Raw genomic sequence first — 21,233 nt, 5'->3', positions numbered from 1 at the left:
TTAGAGAACCTTTAAAGTACCATTTTGAAATAATCATTCCTTCTCTCTGCAGTTCATCCCAGCTGTGACTTGAGGGAGCTGCCCGACATGTGTTACATTGCCAAGGAGGGCAGTACCGTCCGTCTAAAGATCCCGATCATCGGCAAACCTACTCCCAAGGTCTCCTGGAAGAAGGGAGACGAGGAAAACCTGACAGACGCCGGCCGAGTGTGCGCAGAGTCTTCTGCAGTCAACACCACCCTCCTGATCAGGGACTGCCAGAGGAGTGATGCTTCCAAGTACACCATCACCCTGAGGAACAGTGCTGGAAGCAAGGAGGCAAATATCTTCATTAGGTAGGAATCAAACTGTAGCAGGGCAGAGAAAATCATTGAACATGAAGAATAAGTGCATTTTATATCCATACATTACTGGCTGTGTATAAAAAAAAGCAACAAAGGTAGAAAAAGACTTCAATGTTTCGTCTCCTTTCAGGGTGGTGGGTAAACCTGGCATTCCTATCGGACCCATTAAGTTCAAAGATGTTACGGCCGATGGTGCTACGCTGAAGTGGGTCGCTCCTAAGGATGACGGTGGCTCAGAGATCACAAATTACATCCTAGAAAAGAGGGACTCAGTCACCAATATGTGGGTCACCGTGTGCTCCACTGTGGAGACCAACACCATGAGGGTGACGGGTCTCCATGAGGGCACAGAGTACATCTTCAGAGTCTGTGCTGAGAACAAGTACGGCGTTGGAGAGGGACTCAAGTCTGATCCAATCGTTGCCAAACATCCATTCAGTAAGTGACTTAAACTAATATTTTAAAAGCTGGATGTTTAAATGTTGAACTTAGAAATTGAGTTTGCTCTGACTGTACAATATCGCTGTTTTCCTACAGATGTTCCCGATGCTCCTCTTCCACCTCAGATCATGAGCATGCGCCACAACTCTGCTTACCTGGCCTGGTCTGACCCCAGGAAGACTGGAGGATCTCCCATCACAGGTGCAGTCAGCTAGAACATTTCACTTACCTGTCAAGCATCTGTTATTTTGTATTATTTGACATAAATTGATTCTCATGTCACTTTGAATCTAGGCTAATTTTGAAAAACTAAATCTAGTTGCTGAAAAAGTTGCAAAATCTAGCAAGAAGTTCTCCACGTCGTCAACACTAGGAGCCTCCCTCCAAAATGGTCATTATGAACGTCAACAATTAACATGGCTGTTGTTAGTACGCAATGAGCAATGAGTGAATGGACAGAAGAAGTGCAGGCAGGTCAACAGGCAGGTAGCGCGTCCAATCAGCACAGTCTTTCTGAATGAAATGATTGGACAGCTTCTTACACTCCTGCGACAGCCACAGATTTTCTTATTTTTCTAGTCAGAGCCATTTGATTCATTGATTGCTTTCAGGATGTAATGAAAATTTCAAAAACAGATTACCAACCCTGCCTTCAATGTGAAATGGAGCTTGATGTTGATTTTGTTTCAGGCTACCATGTTGAGTTCAAGGAGAGGAACAGCATGTTGTGGAAGAGAGCGAGCCCGTCTGCCTTGAGGATGAGGGAGCACAAGGTCACTGGGCTGACTGAAGGTCTGGAATACGAGTTCAGAGTCATGGCAAACAACCTGGCTGGCATTGGCAGACCAAGTGCTCCCACCGATCCACAGGTGGCCTTGGATCCCATTGGTATGTGTAAGAGTGGCAACAAGTAATAAAAATGAATCATTCTGGAAAATATGCAACAATCATTAATATATTTGTGTCTGTATCATTAGATGCCCCTGGGAAACCTGATGTGATCAGCATCACCAGAAGCACCGTGACCCTGCAGTGGACCGAGCCACAGTTCGATGGCGGCCACAGAATGACTGGCTACATCGTTGAGAGGCGCGACCTGCCCTCTAAGATCTGGGTGAAGGCCAACAACGTCAATGTTGTGGATCCTGCATTCACTGTCACCGATTTGCAGGAGGGCTGCAAATATGAGTTCAGAATCAGGGCAAAGAATTCCGCTGGTGCCATCAGCCCGCCATCCGAGCAGACAGATACTATAATCTGCGCAGATGAATATGGTGAGATATAAAACTACCACTAAAATGTTGTCTCACTCGCATCTCAATATACCTTCAACGATTATCTTGCCATGATGCATGATCAATAAAGTCTTTCCTATTTCGTCCAACAGCTGCCCCAACCATTATTATTGAAGCTCAGGTGAAGGAGGGTCTGACTGTTCGAGCCGGTGACACTATTGTCATCACTGCCACAAGCATTTTAGGCAAACCTGCGCCAACCTCATGCTGGTCAAAGGGAGGAAAGTATTTCAAACCCTCTGATCTTGTTCATATTGAGACCACTGCAACTTCCTCCACTCTGTCCGTCAAGTATGCCGGCAGGAAGGACTCTGGGGAGTACATCATCACTGCCAGCAATCCCTTTGGTGTAAAGGAAGAAACCGTCAAAGTCACAGTTCTGGATGTTCCTGGAGTTCCTGGACCCATTGAAACCAGTGGTGTCTCCTCTGAAAAGGTGACTCTTACCTGGACAGCTCCTATGGAAGATGGAGGCTCTCCTATCAAGTATTACACCCTTGAGAAGAGAGAAACCACCCGCCTGCTCTGGACTATCCTGGAAGAGAAGGTCATCGACTGTCACTATGTCGCCAACAAGCTCATCCAAGACAATGAGTACTTCTTCAGAGTCTCTGCTGTTAACCAGTACGGTGCCAGTGAGCCATCTCACTCTGAGGCAGTCAAGATGGTTGACAGATTCGGTATGTGCAGTTAGTTCATGTTTCTCAATTCATCTTACATCCTACATTTGTGCTTCATTTTTATACAGATCAAATGTCTCTGGAAGAGGAATACAGACTTTGATTCATGAATGTGTTTCTTCTAATTTTGCATGTAGGTCCTCCTGGTCCACCGTCTAAACCAGAAGTTGATAAAGTTGATGGACATTCAGTCACTGTGACCTGGAGGAGACCAGCCGAGGATGGAGGAAGTGACATCATAGGTTACTGTGTTGAGAAGAAGGAGAAAAAGGGCATGAGATGGGTCAGGGCATCCAAGAAATCGATTGCTGAGCTCAGCTATGATGTCAGCGGTCTCACTGAGGGCATCGAGTACGAGTTTCGTGTCCTTGCTGAGAACAGAGCAGGCTTTGGAGAGCCAAGTGAACCATCTATGCCTGTCAGAACAATAGTTGTTGCCTGTAAGTAAAAAGAGTGTTTCAGCTGTGGAAAACAAACAGCCACCTGAATCCAATAATACATTCATTCTTATGCTAAGATACTTAGAATAACTTTTGTTAAAATGCTATATTTAGTTTTACAGAACACTAACCACTTCTATTATGTCTGACAGATGTGCCCGGACCTCCAATCAATCCAAGAGTCACAGACACAACCAGAAGCACTGCCACTCTGAACTGGGGGAAACCTCTTGATAATGGTGGACTTGAAGTCACTGGATATGTGATTGAACACAAGAAGGAAGGAACGGAAGAATGGGGGAAGGACACCCCTTCATATCCACTTAGGATCACAGAGTTTGTTGTTGCCAAGCTGGAAACTGGTGCAAAATACCACTTCAGGATTAGCGCTGTGAATGCTAAGGGAGCAGGTGCACCTGCTGAAACTCAGGAGCTGTTTGAGATCGTGGAGCGTGCAGCTGAACCTGATTTGGAGCTGGATCTTGAGCTGAGAAGAACCCTTGTGGTCAGGGCTGGCTGCTCCATTCGCCTCTTTGTGCCTATCAAGGGACGCCCTACACCTACCGTCACCTGGACTAAGGAAGGTGGTCCTGTCCCACGTGCAGTCATTGACAGCACAGAGTCATTCACAATGCTAATCATCCCAGAGAGTTCAAGGATTGATGTGGGTAAATATGAGCTGACCCTCGAAAACTCTGCTGGAAAGAAGAGTGCCGGTATAAATGTGAGAGTTCTGGACTCACCTGGCCCTCCACTTAACCTAAAACCAGTCAAGATTGACAAGGAAAGCATTACTCTTCAGTGGGAGATTCCTCTCATTGATGGTGGAGCCAAGATCACCAACTACATCATTGAAAAGAGAGAATCAACACGCAAGGCTTTTGCTACTGTTGTTACAAAATGCCCAACCACTTCAGTCAGGATCGGTGATCTGGGTGAAGGCTGTGAGTACTACTTCAGAGTGTCTGCCGAGAATGAGTATGGCATTGGTGAGGCGGCTGAAACTGCTGATCCAATTCGTGCATCACAGGCACCAACTCCTCCAGAGAGCATTATTCCTACTGATATCACCAAAAACTCTGTGAGCCTGGCCTGGACCAAACCCAAGCACGATGGTGGAAGCAGAATTACGGGATATGTCCTTGAAGCCCAGAAGAAAGGAACTGATCAGTGGGCACATGTAACAGCAGTCAAGACCATGGACTTCACAGTAAAGAATCTTAATGAGACGGAGGAGTACATTTTCCGCGTAATGGCTGTCAACCATTCAGGTAGAAGCGCTCCACGTGAAAGCAAACACATTGTTGTCAAGGATTCTACTTTGATGCCACAGTTTGACCTCCGCGGTGTATGTCAGAAGACTGTTATTGCCAAGGCAGGAGATGATATCAAGGTTGAAATTCCAGTTATGGGACGTCCTAGACCAACTGTCTCTTGGCAAAAGGATGGCACAGCTCTGAAGCTCACACAGAGAACCAATGTGGAAACTACTGCTGCCACTGTTGTCCTCAGCATAGGTGAATGCAACAGAGGTGACAGTGGTGTATACACTATGACAGGAAAGAACATTGTTGGTTCTGTGACAGACAACATCATTGTCAAAGTACATGATGTACCTGGGCCACCCAAGGGACCACTTAACATCGTGGAGATAGCGCGTACTTATTGCGTCTTTACATGGGACACTCCTGAGAATGATGGAGGTGTTCCAATCAACAATTATGTGGTTGAGATCAGAGACACCACTTCCCAAACATGGACAGAAATGTCTTCCACGGTCATCCGTACTGTGTTCAAAGCCATTCGCTTAAACACTGGATCAGAGTACCAGTTCAGAGTAAAGGCTAAGAACAGATATGGTGTTGGACCTCCCATCACCTCATCGTCAGTGGTGGCTGCCTATCCTTTCAAAGTCCCTGGACCTCCTGGTACTCCAGGTGTTGTTGCATTTACCAAGGACTCCATAACAGTTGGCTGGAATGAGCCTGTGGTTGATGGTGGAAATGAAGTAATTGGTTATCATGTTGAGAGGAAAGAAAGAAGCAGAATCATGTGGCAGAAAATCAGCAAGAGTCTTGTTAAAGGAAACCTCTATAAGTCCACAGGGCTTGAAGATGGAGCTGCCTATGAGTTTCGTGTCATGGCTGAAAACATGGCTGGAATTGGTAAGGCCAGCAAGGCCTCAGAACCAATACTGGCCTTGGACCCTGTAGACCCACCAGGTCAGCCTGAGCCAATATTTGTCAGCAAGAATGTCATCACCATTCAGTGGACAAAGCCTGAGTACGATGGTGGTTTCAAAATCACTGGCTACACAGTGGAGAAGAAGGAACTGCCTGCAGGGCGCTGGATTAGAGCCAACTTCACCAACATTACTGAGACCACATTCACTGTCAGTGGACTGGCTCAAGATGCCTCCTATGAGTTCCGTGTTGTAGCCAGAAACTCATTAGGTGCAGTGAGCTTGCCCTCTGAGCCCTCAGACCCAATTACCTGCAAAGATGACATTATTGAGCCACGCATTATGGTTGATGCCATCTTTAAGGATGTTGTTCTACTGAAGGCGGGAGAGTCCTTCAAGCTTGATGCTGATATTGCTGGTCAACCAACCCCAACTATGGTTTGGACAAATAATGGAAAGGAGGTTGAGAACACAATGAAACTGGATGTAAAGTTCACAGAACTGGAAACTACTCTGACCAACAAGGACTCTATAAGATCAGATGGAGGAGAATTTGTTTTGACTGCCACTAATGTTGGTGGATTTGCTAAGCACATCTTTAATGTTAAAGTGCTTGACAGACCTGGACCACCAGTTGGACCTCTTGAGGTGTCCGATGTCAACGCTGACAACTGTGTACTCTCCTGGGCTCCACCTGCAGATGATGGAGGTGCCAAGATTGAAGGATACGTGATTGAGAAGCGTGAGTCAAGCAGACTGGTTTGGACCAATGTGGTTTCAGACTTGCAAGTTACACAATATAAGGTGACCAAGCTGCTCAAAGGAAATGAATATATCTTCAGAGTTATGGCAGTAAACAAATATGGACTTGGCGAGTCTCTTGATTCAGAACCCACTATTGCAGACAACCCATATGTGGTTTCAGATCCTCCACAGACTCCTGAGGTGACAGCTATTACTAAAGATGCAATGGTTGTTATGTGGCAAGTGCCTGTGAGTGATGGTGGAACTCCCATCACTAACTACAATGTTGAAAGGAAAGACAAAATAGGCCTCCGCTGGGTCAAATGCAACAAGAGGAAGGTCAAAGATCTACAATTCAAGGCAGCAGGCCTTCATGTCGGACATGAATATAAATTCAGAATTATTGCTGAGAATGCTGCTGGAGTGAGTGGTCCAAGTCTCTCGAGCCCATTCTACAAGGCCACTGATGCACTGTACAAGCCAGGGGCCCCATGCAACCCTAGAATCCTGGACACAACCAAGTCCTCAATTACTGTTGCCTGGAACAAACCTGTATATGATGGTGGCTCTGACATCACTGGCTACATTATGGAGACCTGCATCCCATCTGAAAAGGTGGAAGAGGAGGAATGGACCATTGTGACACCCAAAGAAGGACTCATTGCCACCTCATTCACCATTATTAACCTGAAGGAGAACCAGGAGTACAAGATTAACATATCTGCTGTCAACTGTGAAGGAGTTGGAGAGGCAGTATCTGTACCTGACAATACCAAAGCAGAGGACAGGCTCCTGCCACCTGAGATGGATTTGGATGCTGAGCTCCGCAAGGTTGTCAGTCTTCGAGCTTGCTGCTCACTCAGGCTGTTTGTGCCTATTAGAGGCAGACCAGCTCCTCAGGCTAAATGGACCAAAGGAGATGGTGAGCGTATTGAGAGGGCAACCATTGACAGCACAACATCATACACCTCACTTGTAATTGGAAATGTCAACAGATTTGACAGTGGAAAGTATAATCTTACAGTTGAAAACAGCTCTGGATCCAAGACAGTTACAGTCCAAGTCAAGGTGCTTGACACACCAAGTGCCCCACAGAATCTCAAGATTTCTGCTATAACAAAGCAATCTGTCACTCTGACTTGGGAACCACCTGTGAATGATGGAGGAGTTAAGGTTAAAAACTACATTGTTGAAAAACGTGAGTCCACAAGGAAAGCATATGCCACAGTCAGCGCTAACTGCCATCACACCACCTTCACAATTGACCAGCTCTTGGAAGGATGCAACTATTACTTCAGAGTTTTGGCTGAGAATGAATATGGCATCGGCCTGCCCATTGAATCTGGTGAATCAGTTAAAGTGTCTGAAAAACCACAGCCACCTGGCAAAATCTCTCTTAAGGATGTTACTAAGAGCAGTGTCACCCTCTCCTGGGAGAAGCCAGAGCATGATGGTGGCAGCAGAGTGGGCTGTTATGTTGTTGAGATCCAGCCTAAGGGTGTCGATAAGTGGAGCCAGTCTGTGATTGTAAAGGAAACAGAAGCTACTATTAGTGGACTCAATGCAGGTGAAGAATACATGTTCCGTGTCGCAGCAAGAAATGAGAAGGGAACAAGTGACCCACGACAGATTGGTGTGCCTGTGATCGTAAAAGATCTTGTGTTTGCACCTGTTGCCAAGATGTTGTTCAACACATTCAGTGTGTTAGCAGGAGAAGACCTCGCAGTAGAGGTTCCTTATGTTGCACGTCCCAAAGCAGCTGTCTCCTGGGCAAAAGATGGTCAGCCTATGAAGAGAACTACCAGAGTAAACTTTGGTGCAACAGAGACAATGCTGAACCTCAATGTAAAAGAGGCTACTCGAGATGATGTTGGACAGTATCATATTACTATTAGCAACACAGCAGGAGAGACAACAGTAGACATTGGTATTGTTGTACTAGACAAACCGGGACAGCCGGGGGGTCCAGTTAAGGTGGAGGAGGTCACTTCTGACAGTGTAACCATCTCCTGGACCAGACCAGAATATGATGGTGGTTGCACGATCAAAAACTACTTTGTGGAAAAGAGAGATACTTCCACAACTGCCTGGATGGTTGTATCCCCTAACCTCGCAAGGACCAAAATAAAGGTAGGCAGGTTGAAGACTGGTTCTGAGTATCAATTTAGAATCACAGCAGAAAACAGATATGGAAAAGGTCCAGCTCTTCTCTCAGAGTGTATTGTGGCTCAATACCCATACAAGCTCCCAGGACCACCAGGAACACCATCCATTGCAGTCTGCACCAAAGACAGCATGGTGGTGGCCTGGAATGAACCTGTGATTGATGGTGGCAGCACTATCTTGGGCTACCATCTTGAACGCAAAGAGAGAAACAGCATCCTTTGGGTCAAACTCAACAAGTCTCTTATTACGGACCAAACCTTCAAGACTGCTGATCTTGAACCAGGAATGGAATATGAATACAGAGTTTATGCAGAAAACATTGTCGGAACAGGCAAAGTGAGCAAAGTATCTGAGGGACGAGTTGCTAGAGATCCTTGTGATCCCCCTGGCACCCCCGAGGCCTCAAAGATCAGTAAGGACTCCATTACCATTGTTTGGACCAAGCCTGAATATGATGGCGGTGCAAAGGTTACAGGTTACGTTGTGGAAAAGAAGGAGCTTCCTGAAGGCCGTTGGCTGAAGGCGAACTTCACCAATGTCATTGAGACAGAATACGTTGCAACTGGACTTGTGCAGGACAATCGGTATGAATTCCGTGTCATTGCCAGAAATGCTGCTGGTGTTTTCAGTATGCCCTCTTACAGTACCGGTCCTATTACTGCCAGGGATGAGATTGATCCACCAAGCCTCAGCATTGACCCAGAGTATACACAGACTATGGTAGTTAATGCCGGAGACAACTTCAAGATTGATGCAGATGTTCGTGGCAAACCATTGCCCTCTATCCACTGGATGAAGGGAGAGCAGGAGCTGGGCAACACTATTCATAGAGAAATTAAGAACACACCCACCAAAGCTTATATATCTGTCAAGGAAGCTAAACTTTCCGATGGAGGCCAATACACTCTACTGCTGAAAAATCCGGGGGGAGAAAAGGTTGTACAGGTCAATGTTGTTGTTCTAGATAAACCTGGCAAACCACAGGGACCTTTCGTTGTCACAGGAATAACCAAAGACCGATGCTGCCTTGCATGGAAACCACCACTTCAAGATGGTGGCAGCAAGATCTCTCACTACATTGTAAAGAGGAGAGAGACAAGCAGGCTAGTCTGGACTGTTGTTGATCCAAAAGTGGAGAAGATTTGTTTGAAGGTCACAAAGCTGCTGGAAGGAAATGAGTACATCTTCAGAGTCCACGCTGTCAACCAGTTTGGAGTGGGTGCACCACTTGAGTCTGATGCTGCCATAATTAAAGATCCGTTTGCAGTACCTGGAACACCCAAGAGCTTGGAAGTTTCAGATATTAAAAAAGATTCAATGGTGCTCACTTGGGAGGCTCCTTCTGAAGATGGAGGCAGTCCTATCACTGGATACATAATTGAGAAACATGACAAAGAAGGTGTAAGATGGACCAGATGTAACAGGAAAACAGTCACTGACTTGACTTTCAAGGTCACTGGACTCATGGAAAGCCATAACTACGAATTCAGAGTTGTAGCTGAGAATGCTGTAGGCCTTGGTGAGCCAAGCTCCCCAACCGTGTACTTCAAAGCACTTGATCCCATCTTCAGGCCTGGCCCACCACACAATCCAAGAGTAACTGACACAACTAAAACATCAGTATTCCTGTCATGGGGCAAGCCCGTCTGTGATGGAGGCTGTGAGATTCAGGGATACGTTGTTGAGTGTTGCACTACCACAGCGCCACCTGTGTCAGTCGAGGCTCCTGCTGAAGCCCCAGCTGCCGAGGCAGCCGCTACAGATGCCCCAGCTGAGGAATGGACCATGTGCACACCTCCAACAGGTGTCAAGAAGACCAAGTTTGAAGTTGAAAACCTGAAGGAAAACCAGGCATACAAGTTTAGAGTATTTGCTATTAACAAAGTTGGAGTCGGTGAGCATGCCGATGTTTCTGGAGCTGTTGTTGCCCAGGACAGGGCAGAGGAGCCAGACCTTGACATTGACCCAGAACTGAGAAAGATTGTGACCATTAAAGCTGGAGCTTCCCTCCGACTGTTTATTCCTATCAAAGGAAGGCCCACTCCTACCATAAAGTGGGACAAAGATGAAGCTGCACTTAAAGAGACAGCTCAGGTCGAGGTGACCAGCAGTTACTCATCCCTTGTAATTGACAAGATGAGCAGAAATGACAGCGGAAAATACACTATCACTGCAGAGAACACCAGTGGAACCAAATCCGCATTTGTTGTTGTCCGTGTTCTCGACACACCTAGTGCTCCTGTTAACTTGAAAGTGAAAGAAATAACAAACCAGTCTGTCACCCTGGCATGGGAGCCACCTCTGTTGGATGGTGGGTCCAAGATCAAGAACTACATTGTTGAAAAGAGAGAAAGCACACGTAAAACGTATGCAGCTGTTGTAACAAATTGTCATGCTCTTTCATGGAAGATTGAACCACTTCAGGAAGGTTGTAGTTACTACTTCCGAGTCCGTGCTGAGAATGGACATGGTGTTGGCCTGCCTGCAGCAACTAACGATCCTCTTAAGGTCTCAGAGGTGCCCCAGTCTCCAAAGAACTTGATTGTTACAGATCAAACCAAAACAAGCATATCTTTGGCTTGGGAGAGGCCTGAGTATGATGGTGGTAGCAGAGTCATGCAGTACGTGCTCGAGGTGCAACTTAAGGGCCAGGAGAAGTGGTCTGGTGTCAACACATTTAAGACAATGGAGACTACCGTTACTAAACTGAACCCAGGAGAGGAGTATCTGTTTAGAGTTATAGCAGTCAACGATAAGGGAAAGAGTGACCCCAAAGTCCTTGCTGGTCCAGTGATGACCAAGGACTTAGTCTTTGAGCCAGATGTTCGACCAGCATTCAGCAGCTACAGTGTCAACGTGGGCAAAGACCTGAAAATTGACATTCCCTTCTTTGGAAGACCTAAACCAACAGTCTCATGGACAAAAGATGGAGCCTCTTTGAAGTTCACTACCAGAGTCAACATTCTCAGCACACCAACACATACAACATTGAGCATTAAGGAGGCAGCAGGTGATGATGGTGGCATGTACAGTATACATGTTGCTAACTCAGCTGGAAAGAAAGACACAACAGTTGAAATTATTGTACTTGACAAGCCTGGGCCTCCATCCGGCCCTGTCAGGTTCGATGAAATCACAACACAGAGTGTCACTCTTTCATGGGATCCACCAAAGCACAATGGTGGCTGCCAGATTTCTAACTACATTGTACAGAAGAGAGATACTACTACAGCAACATGGGAAAATATCAGCATCAACTATGCCAGAACAACCATTAAAGTGCCCAGACTGAAGACTGGAGCTGAGTACCAGTTTAGGATTATTGCTCAGAACCGCTATGGCAAGAGTCATGGTCTGGATTCATCTAGTGTGGTTGCTCAGTATCCATACAGAGAGCCAGGCCCACCAGGCACTCCCTTCATCTCCTCTCTCTCTAGGGACCACCAGATTGTTGAGTGGCATGAGCCTGTCCAAGATGGAGGCAGCCCTGTCCTGGGCTACCATCTGGAAAGGAAAGAGAGGAATAGTATTCTCTGGATCAAGATCAACAAGACACTTATTCATGAGCCTGTTTTCAAGAGTCACCCCTTGGAAGAGAGTATTGAGTATGAGTACCGGGTTTATGCTGAAAATATAGTTGGCATTGGCAGGTGCAGTAAAGTCTCAGAGGGCTGTGTTGCCCGTGACCAATGTGATCCTCCTGGCGCACCAGAGGCCATCCATGTGACCAAGGACACCATCGTCATCCAGTGGACTAAACCAGAGTATGATGGTGGCAGTAGTATAACTGGCTATACTGTGGAGAGGCGTGATCTGCCCGAGGGCAGGTGGGTAAGGGCAAACTTCACTAATGTGATTGAGACCCAGTTCACTGTCACTGGTCTGACTGAAAATGCACAGTATGACTTTAGAGTCATTGCTAAAAATTCTGTAGGCACCGTCAGTAAGCCATCCTACAACAGTGGACCGATTACTGTAAGTGATGAATTGGAAGCACCCAAATTCTCCATTGACCCAGCATTCATCAAGGCCATCACCATTAATGCCGGAGAGACCTTTAAGCTAGATGCCGATGTCCATGGCAAACCGCTCCCCACAATCCAGTGGTTCAAGGATGAAAAACCAATAGAGAATACACTCAGACTGGAGATTAAAAACACTAAAAACCATGCAATGATTGTCATTAAGGACTCTGTTAGAATTGATGGTGGAATTTACACACTCCAGCTGACAAATGTGGCTGGTAGTGAAACTGTTCCATTCAAGGTTGTGGTCCTGGACAGGCCTAGCCAATGTGAAGGACCCCTCCACACTGCTGGAGTGGCTGAAGATAGATGCACACTGGTATGGCGTGCCCCTCTACATGATGGAGGTAGTCCTATTAAGCACTATTTAATCGAGAGAAGAGAGACCAGCCGTCTAGCTTGGACTGTTGTTTCCAACAGCTGTGAAACCACATGCTACAAAGTCACCAAATTACTGGAAGGCAATGAGTATATGTTCCGTGTCATGGCAGTTAACAGTTTTGGAGTCAGTGAGACACTGGAGTCTAGCGGAGTGGTTATGAAGACTCCATTTGTTCCTCCTGGTCCACCTCATATTGAGGATGTATCCAACATTGCTCATGATGGCATGACCATCACTTGGTCAGCCCCTGAGACTGATGGTGGCAGTGAGATTATCAATTACATCCTTGAAAAGAAGGACAGAAATGGAATAAAATGGACCAGATGCAACAGACAGAAAGTCACTGATCTCTCCTTCAGAGCTACAGGCCTAACCACCGGCCATGAATATGAATTCAGAGTGGCTGCTGAGAATGTAGTTGGAGCAGGAGAACCAAGCCTTCCAAGTTCATACTACAAGGCTAGTGATCCCAAGTACAAACCTGGCGCCCCAGCATATGTGAATGTGATTGACTCCACAAAGAGCTCAATTACAGTGTCATGGGGTAAGCCTCTGTCTGACGGTGGCAGCACCATTCAAGGATACATTGTTGAAGTCTGCAAAGCTGAGGAGGAGGAATGGACCATGGTTACGCCCCCCACTGGCCTGCGTGTCAACAAGTATGAAATTACCAAACTGACTGAGGGTCAGGAGTACAAAATACAGGTGTGTGCTTTGAACAAGCTGGGAGTTGGTGAGCCAGCAGCTCTCTCTGGAACAGCTAAGCCAGAGGAAAGGTTGGACCCACCACAGATCCACCTACACTCTGAGCTGAGGAAGGGCATTACTGTGAAAGCTGGTGCATCTGTTAGAATCCATATTCCATTCAAGGGCAGGCCAACACCTGAGATTCAGTGGACTAAGGATGAGGGAGACTTGACCGAAAAAACAGTGGTTGAGAAAGCTCTCAACTTCACACAGTTGTCCATTGACTCATGTGACAGGAGTGACTCTGGAAAATACACCCTGAGCCTGTCGAACAGCAGTGGCACTGTGTCTGAGTTTGTTGCTGTTAAAGTCCTGGATACACCTGGCTCCCCACAGAACCTTGTGGTTAAAGAAGTCAAAAAGGACTCTGTCACTCTTGTATGGGATGCCCCACTGATTGATGGAGGTTCCAAAATCAAGAACTATGTCATTGACAAACGTGAATCAACCAGAAAGACATATGCAAATGTGTCAACCAAATGCACCAGGACAACATTCAAAGTTGAGAACTTGATTGAAGGTGCTATGTACTACTTCAGAGTCATGGCTGAGAATGACTATGGAATCGGCCAGGCTGTTGAAACAAAGGCAGCTTTCAAGGCCTCCGAGGTACCACTGCCTGTTGGAAAAATCTCCCTCACTGATGTCACCAAGGCCAGTATCTCACTGGCCTGGGAGAAACCTGAGCATGATGGCGGCAGTAGAATTGGTGGCTACCTAATTGAGATGCAACCCAAGGGTACAGATAAGTGGGGAGTTGCAACAAATACAAAGACATGCGAGGGCACTGTCACAGGCCTCACAGCAGGAGCAGAATACCTCTTCCGTATCATTGCCTACAATGAGAAGGGAAAGAGTGAGCCAACGGCACTTGCTGCACCCATTGTTGCCAATGATGTAACAATGGAGCCCAGCATTACGATGCAATTTAACACCTACAATGTATTAGCTGGAAAGGACTTGAAGTTGGAGTTCCCTGTGCTTGGCAAACCCAAACCTAAAGTCTCCTGGACCAAGGATGGTGAGCCTTTGAAGGTGACATCCAGAATCAACGTCATAAGGACACCAACAACAACTGGAATTCAAATTACTGAGGCATGCAAGGAGGACTTTGGTAAATATTCCATCACAGCAACCAATAATGCCAGCACGATCACTAAGGATGTGGCTGTCATTATCCTTGACAAGCCTGGTCCACCAAAAGGTCCAGTTAAGGTTGTTGAAGTGAGCAACACCTTTGTTCATCTCTCCTGGGAGCCTCCAGTATACATGGGTGGATGCCAGGTAAAGAACTATATAGTGGAGAAGAGAGACACCACCACCCAAACATGGCAGTCCGTCACCACACAGCTCGCTAGAACAGCTTTCAAGGTCACCAAGCTGAAGACTGGTGCAGAATACCAGTTCAGAATCCTAGCTGAAAACAGATATGGAAAGGGTGCATCTCTGGACTCCAAGTCCATCGTTGTTCAATATCCATACAAACCACCAGGGCCGCCAGGAACACCATTTATCAAATCTGCATCAAAGGAAATGATGATCGTTGAATGGAATGAGCCGGTCAATGATGGTGGAAGTACAGTTATTGGGTATCATCTAGAAAGCAAGGAGAGAAGCAGCATCATGTGGAACAAACTGAACAAGACGCTTATCACTGATACTCAGTTCAAGATCTCCAATCTAGAAGAGGGTATTGGCTATGAATTCAGAGTCTTTGGTGAAAATATTGTTGGCATTGGCAGATGCAGTAAAGTGTCTGAGTCCTTTGTTGCTCGCGATCCATGTGATCCTCCTGGTGCTCCTGAAGCTGTGTCTATTTCTAAAACCATAATCAAGATTCAGTGGACCAAACCGCAGTATGATGGTGGCAGCAAAGTCAATGGATATATTGTGGAAAGGAAAGATATTTCCTCCCCTGATGTACACTGGGTAAGAGCTAATTTCACCAATATAATTGAAACTGAGTATACCGTCACTGGCCTGACAGAGAATGAGCAATATGACTTCAGAGTTATTGCAAGAAATGCAGCCGGAGTCTTCAGCATGCCATCCGACAGCTCTGGACCTATTACTGCTACTGATGAAATTGAACCACCAAGGGCTTCAATGGATCCCAAATACAAGGATGTTATTATTATCAATGCTGGAGAACACTTGCTTCTTGATGCTGACATCTATGGAAAACCAATTCCTGATGTTGTCTGGCTAAAAGAGGGCAAGGAAATGAACAAAGCCCTGCGCATTGAAGTGAAAACTACACAGAAACGTGCAGCCATTACCATTAAGGATGTAACCAAGCTTGATAGTGGCCACTATGACCTGGTCCTCAAAAATCTGGGTGGTACAAAAACCTTCCCTATCACTGTCAAAGTCCTTGATAAACCAGGTCCACCTGCTGGACCCATGAGAATGACAGGAATCATGGCTGACAGGTGCATCATTGCCTGGGCTGAACCAACTCTGGATGGTGGGGCTAGTATCACTCATTATGTCTTGGAGAAGAGAGAGACTAGCAGGTTGTCCTGGACAGTAGCTGCACCAAATATCAAGGGTCTGTACCATAAACTAAAAAATTTGCTTCCTGGAAATGAATACATTTTCAGAGTCAGGGCAGTCAACAAATATGGTGTCGGCGATTGTCTCGAGAGTGAAGCCATCATTGCACGCAATCCTTACAAGCCACCGAGTGCTCCTGGAAATCCAGAAGCAAGTCAGATCACAAATGAATCTATGCTTCTGTCATGGACGGCTCCAGAACAGACTGGTGGAGCTGAAATTGAAGGCTACCACCTTGAAAAACGTGACAAGGATAGTGTGAGGTGGACAAAATGCAACAGACAAAAGCTGACTGACAACCATTTCCAGGTCACAGGTCTGATGATGGACCACTTCTATGAGTTCCGTGTTGCTGCTGAAAATGAGGCTGGAATGGGAGACCTTAGTGAAATGTCCCTACTTCATAGAGCGTGTGATGCCACAACACCACCTGGACCTCCACACCATCCCAAGGTGACAGACTACACAAAGTCGTCTGTGTCTCTGTCCTGGCGCAAACCTGACTTTGATGGTGGTGCCTATGTAAAAGGCTACATTGTTGAAATGAGGGAGTATACACCAGTGCCCGAAGTGGCAGAGGAGGCAGAAGTAGCACCGGCAGTACAGGCACCAGTTGAAAAAGAATGGTCCATGTGTACTCCACCCACCGGCACACAAGCCATTAAACTCACTATCACAGACCTGAAGGAGGGAGGAGAGTACCAGTTCCGTGTCTGTGCGATCAACTCTGAGGGAGTTGGGGAGGCTGCTAATGTCCACAGCACTGTGGTTACTTCTGACAGGGTAGAAGCACCAGAGATTGAGTTGGATGCTGATCTCAGGAAGGTGGTATCTGTCCGTGCAGGTGGAACTCTGCGTCTGTTTGTCGCCATGAGAGGAAGACCGGAACCTGCTGTGAAATGGGAGAAAGTTGAGGGTACTCTCACAGAGCGTGCTGGAATTGACACCACCAGTTCATATACCATGCTTGTGATTGACAATGTTAACCGCTTTGACAGTGGTAAATACTCACTAACACTAGAGAACAGCAGTGGGGCAAAATCTGCTATCGTTGCAGTGAGAATTTTGGATACACCAAGTGCACCTCAAAACTTTGCTGTGAAGGAGCTCAAGAAGGATTCAGTGACTCTTGCCTGGGATACACCACTTACTGATGGTGGTTCTAAAATCACAAACTATATTGTAGAGAAAAGAGAGTCTGTCAGGAAGGCCTATACTACTGTCACCAGCAACTGCTTGCTCAACTCATTCAAGATTGAAGAGCTGCCTGAGGGTGGAACTTTCTACTTCAGAGTCTGTGCTGTTAATACGTATGGCCAAGGACAGATGGTTGAAACCAAAGAAATCAAAGTGTCTGAGGTACCGCTGCCACCAAACAAGGTCAGCCTTGTAGATTTGACAAAGACTAGCGTGTCACTGACATGGGACAAACCTGCACATGATGGTGGAAGCAAAGTTATGTGCTACAATGTAGAATTTAAGCCCAAGAGTGGAGATAAATGGGGCACAGCATGCACAGTCAAGGTGACTGAAGCAACTATTCCTAATCTGACTCCCAATGAAGCCTATTTATTCAGAGTTGTTGCAATCAATGAGAAGGGAAAAAGTGAGCCAAAGGATCTTGGTTTGCCTGTGGTTACAAAGGATGTTTCAATTGAACCATCGGTCAACTTACTCTTTACCACATACAGTGTGAAGGCTGGAGGTGACCTCATTTTTGAGGTTCCAGTCAGAGGCAGGCCTAAGCCTGTTGTATCCTGGAAGAAGGATGCCCTTCCCTTGAAGCAAACATCATCAGTTACCATCTTAAACACTGCAACCGTGTCCAAAATTACCATCAAAGAGGCTAGCAGAGAACATGTTGGCAAGTATGAGATCACCCTGGCAAACGCAGGAGGAACTGTCTCAGCAGATATTGGAGTTGTTGTCCTCGATAAACCAGGTGCACCTAAAGGTGTCAAGGTGGATTCGGTGACATCAGACAGTATCACACTGTCCTGGTCTCCACCAGATTATGACGGTGGCTGCTCCATCAGTAACTATATTGTGGAGAAGAGAGACACAAACACCCAAGAATGGCAGATGATAGCAAGTAACGTTGCCAGAACATCTTTCAAGGCTGGCCGCCTGACACACGGAGCAGAGTACCAATTCCGCATTTATGCAGTCAACCGTTATGGAAAGAGTACATATGTGGATTCACCTGGAATCACTGCTCAGTACAACTTCAAACAACCTGGACCTCCTTCCACACCTATAGTGAAGTTGGCCACCAAGTCTTACATGTTGGTGACTTGGAATGAGCCAGTTGCTGATGGTGGCAGTCCTGTTGTGGGCTACCATCTGGAGAGGAAGGAGCGTACTAGCATTCTTTGGACAAAGTTGAACAGAGGAATGATTAAAGACACAGAATACAAAGTCAATGGAATTGAAGAGGGCATGATGTATGAATACCATGTCTATGCTGAAAATATAGCTGGCATTGGTAAATGCAGCAAGTCCTGTGAAGCTGTAGCAGCCAGAGATCCTTGTGACCCACCGGGCACACCTGTGGTCACTGCTGTTACCAGAACATCTGTCTCCTTGTCTTGGGATAAACCAGAGTATGATGGTGGAGCCAAGGTTTCTGGCTACACCATTGAACGCAGAGACCTTCCTGAAGGACGCTGGACAAGGTGCAACTTCACCAATGTGCCCGAGACCCACTATGATGCAACAGGCCTTACGGAGAACAGTCAGTTTGACTTCCGTGTCATTGCTAAGAATGCAGCTGGATTGTTCAGTGAACCATCTGACACCACTGGCCCCATCACTGTCAAGGATGATGTGGACCCACCACGCATCATGATGGATGTCAAGTTCCGAGAGACATTGCTTGTGAAAGCAGGAGAAACTCTGAAGATTAATGCTGACCTTGCTGGACGTCCTGTCCCTGTCATTTCCTGGACCAAGGATGGCAAAGAGATTGAGCTGAGAGCCAGAATCCAGATTGTTTCCACAGATACCAGCACTTCTGTCATTGTGAAGGATAGCATCAGAACAGATTCTGGACAGTATGTTCTGACTCTACAGAATATTGGCGGAACAGTTACCATGCCAATACACTGTGTGATTCTAGATAAGCCAGGACCCTCAGCAGGACCTTTGCAGATCACGGGTCTCACAGCTGAGGCGTGCACTCTGTCATGGGGTCCTCCTCAGGAAACCGGTGGTGCTGACATCACACATTACGTTGTTGAGAAGCGTGAGACAAGCCGCTTGGCATGGATAGTGGTGAAGGGAGACGTCACAAAAACATACCTCAAAGTTACAGGACTGCTCAAGGGCAACGAATATATCTTCAGGGTTTTGGCTGTCAACAAGCATGGACGTGGTGAGGTTCTGGAATGTGATGCTGTAAAGATCACAGATCCATATACTTTTGCCACTGCTCCAACTAGTGTTGATGTCACTGCCATAACTGCTGATTCAATGACCCTCACCTGGTGCAAGCCAGCCAGTGATGGAGGTAGCCCTCTCACTGGATATGTGATAGAGCGCCGTGAGAAGACTGGTATGCGCTGGGTCCGTGTAAACAGAGAACCAGTTGTTGAATGTACCACAGTAGCAACCAAACTGCGCAAGGGTTGTGAGTATGACTTCAGAGTCTATGCTGAAAATGTGGCTGGTCTGAGTCCTCCAAGTGAACGATCTGCATCATTCAGAGCAGCCGATCCTCTCGTTGTTGCTTCTCGCCCAACCAAGCCAAAGATTGTCAGTTCAACCAAGGACAGTGTGTCCGTTGTCTGGAAACTACCAAGACATGATGGTGGTTCTCAGATCCTTGGATACAGTGTAGAATACAGAGACTACATCCACAAACCACAGCCTGAGGTTGTTGGAGAAGAGGAAGAATATGAGGAGGAGGAGGAGGAAGAGGAGGTAACTGAATCCCCCAAAGAACTAGCAAGATGGGTTGAGGCTATCCCTCTTACCAAGAGCTTGGAGTTCACAATCACTGGACTAAAGACAGATGCAGAATATGAATTCTGTGTCAAGGCAATAAACAAAGTTGGCAGCAGTGTGCGTAGCCCATATTCAGATGGAGCCGTAGCAATGGACAGAACTGCAGAGCCATCATTTGATGTTGACATTGAGATGCGTAAAGTACTTATTGTCAAGCATGGCACAGCATTTACTCTCAAGGTACCATTCAAGGGCAAACCTGTGCCATCAGTGGCATGGGCCATGGAGGGCGTTGATCTAAAGGTCAGAGGAACCATTGAATCAACAGAATCGAGCACTTCACTCACCCTTGAAAAGTCAAACAGAAGCGACTCTGGAGAGTACTGCGTCACTATTGAATCACCGCTGGGAACAGCAACACTGCCCATGGTTGTCAAGGTGCTCGACTCTCCTGGACCTTCTGTCAACGTTAAAGTTTCAGCAGTGACCAGGGATTCTGCAACCCTCAGTTGGGAAGCTCCAGAGAATGATGGTGGTGATGCAGTGAAGGCCTACCATGTTGAAAAACGTGAGGCCAGTAAGAAGGCGTGGGTGTCTGTGACCAGCAACTGTCACGAATTGATGTTTAAAGTGAGAGACTTGCAGGAGGGAGCCATGTATTACTTCAGAGTTATTGGAGAAAACGAGTATGGAGTGGGTGTCCCTCAGGAGGCCAAGGCTGGAACAAAGATTACAGGTAATATATGAACTGACCATTTTTAAATTTAGCAGCTGTGAAATAGATTTTATATGATCTTTACCATTTGACAAAATTTGCATCATGAAATTTCCCACTGTCTTTTCCAGAGGTACCAAGTGTTCCCATGAAACTTGGAGTTGCAAATGTTACCAAGGACAGCGTTACGATTGCCTGGACAAGACCAGAATATGATGGCGGTAGCAGAGTCACTGGTTATCTTATTGATGCCCTGGAGAAGGGACAGACCAAGTGGGTGAAGTGTGCCACTGTGAAGACCATGACCCACACCATCAAGAGCCTGAGGGAGTGTGCAGAGTATTACTTTAGAGTCCGTGCCGAGAACCATGCCGGACTCAGTGAACCAAAGGAGATGATCGTACCCGTTATCGTCAAGGAAATACACGGTATTATCTTTTGACAATTTGATATTGGTTACTATTACTGTCCAGAGAAAACAATTACAATAGAATACAATCAAATATATTTTTACTAATTGATTTATTTTCTTTAAAAGGTATACATGATATAAAATAATGACTAGGAATTC

The 21,233-nt window shown here is 46.4% G+C and overlaps 1 protein-coding gene across 1 annotated transcript in view; it reads left to right on the top strand.

Annotated features, from left to right (window-relative positions):
- The window catches only part of LOC142971624 (titin-like), a 169,941-nt gene that overhangs the window by 122,878 nt on the left and 25,830 nt on the right, over positions 1 to 21,233 (top strand). Inside the window, exons 196-207 of the mRNA XM_076112202.1 lie at positions 53 to 335; positions 475 to 782; positions 882 to 986; positions 1,476 to 1,673; positions 1,763 to 2,059; positions 2,173 to 2,760; positions 2,898 to 3,200; positions 3,353 to 10,008; positions 10,069 to 16,555; positions 16,613 to 19,875; positions 19,963 to 20,683; positions 20,794 to 21,090. Coding sequence (XP_075968317.1) covers positions 53 to 335; positions 475 to 782; positions 882 to 986; positions 1,476 to 1,673; positions 1,763 to 2,059; positions 2,173 to 2,760; positions 2,898 to 3,200; positions 3,353 to 10,008; positions 10,069 to 16,555; positions 16,613 to 19,875; positions 19,963 to 20,683; positions 20,794 to 21,090 — 19,506 coding nt within the window. The remainder of the gene's footprint in view (positions 1 to 52; positions 336 to 474; positions 783 to 881; positions 987 to 1,475; positions 1,674 to 1,762; positions 2,060 to 2,172; positions 2,761 to 2,897; positions 3,201 to 3,352; positions 10,009 to 10,068; positions 16,556 to 16,612; positions 19,876 to 19,962; positions 20,684 to 20,793; positions 21,091 to 21,233) is intronic.

The sequence above is a fragment of the Anarhichas minor genome, unplaced genomic scaffold (assembly GCF_050575085.1).
Source record: "Anarhichas minor isolate MPS153535 unplaced genomic scaffold, ASM5057508v1 ptg000048l, whole genome shotgun sequence".
NCBI lineage: Eukaryota > Metazoa > Chordata > Actinopteri > Perciformes > Anarhichadidae > Anarhichas > Anarhichas minor.
The sequence above is the reverse complement of the archived record's forward strand: the minus strand, read 5'-3'. Positions and strand labels throughout refer to the sequence as shown.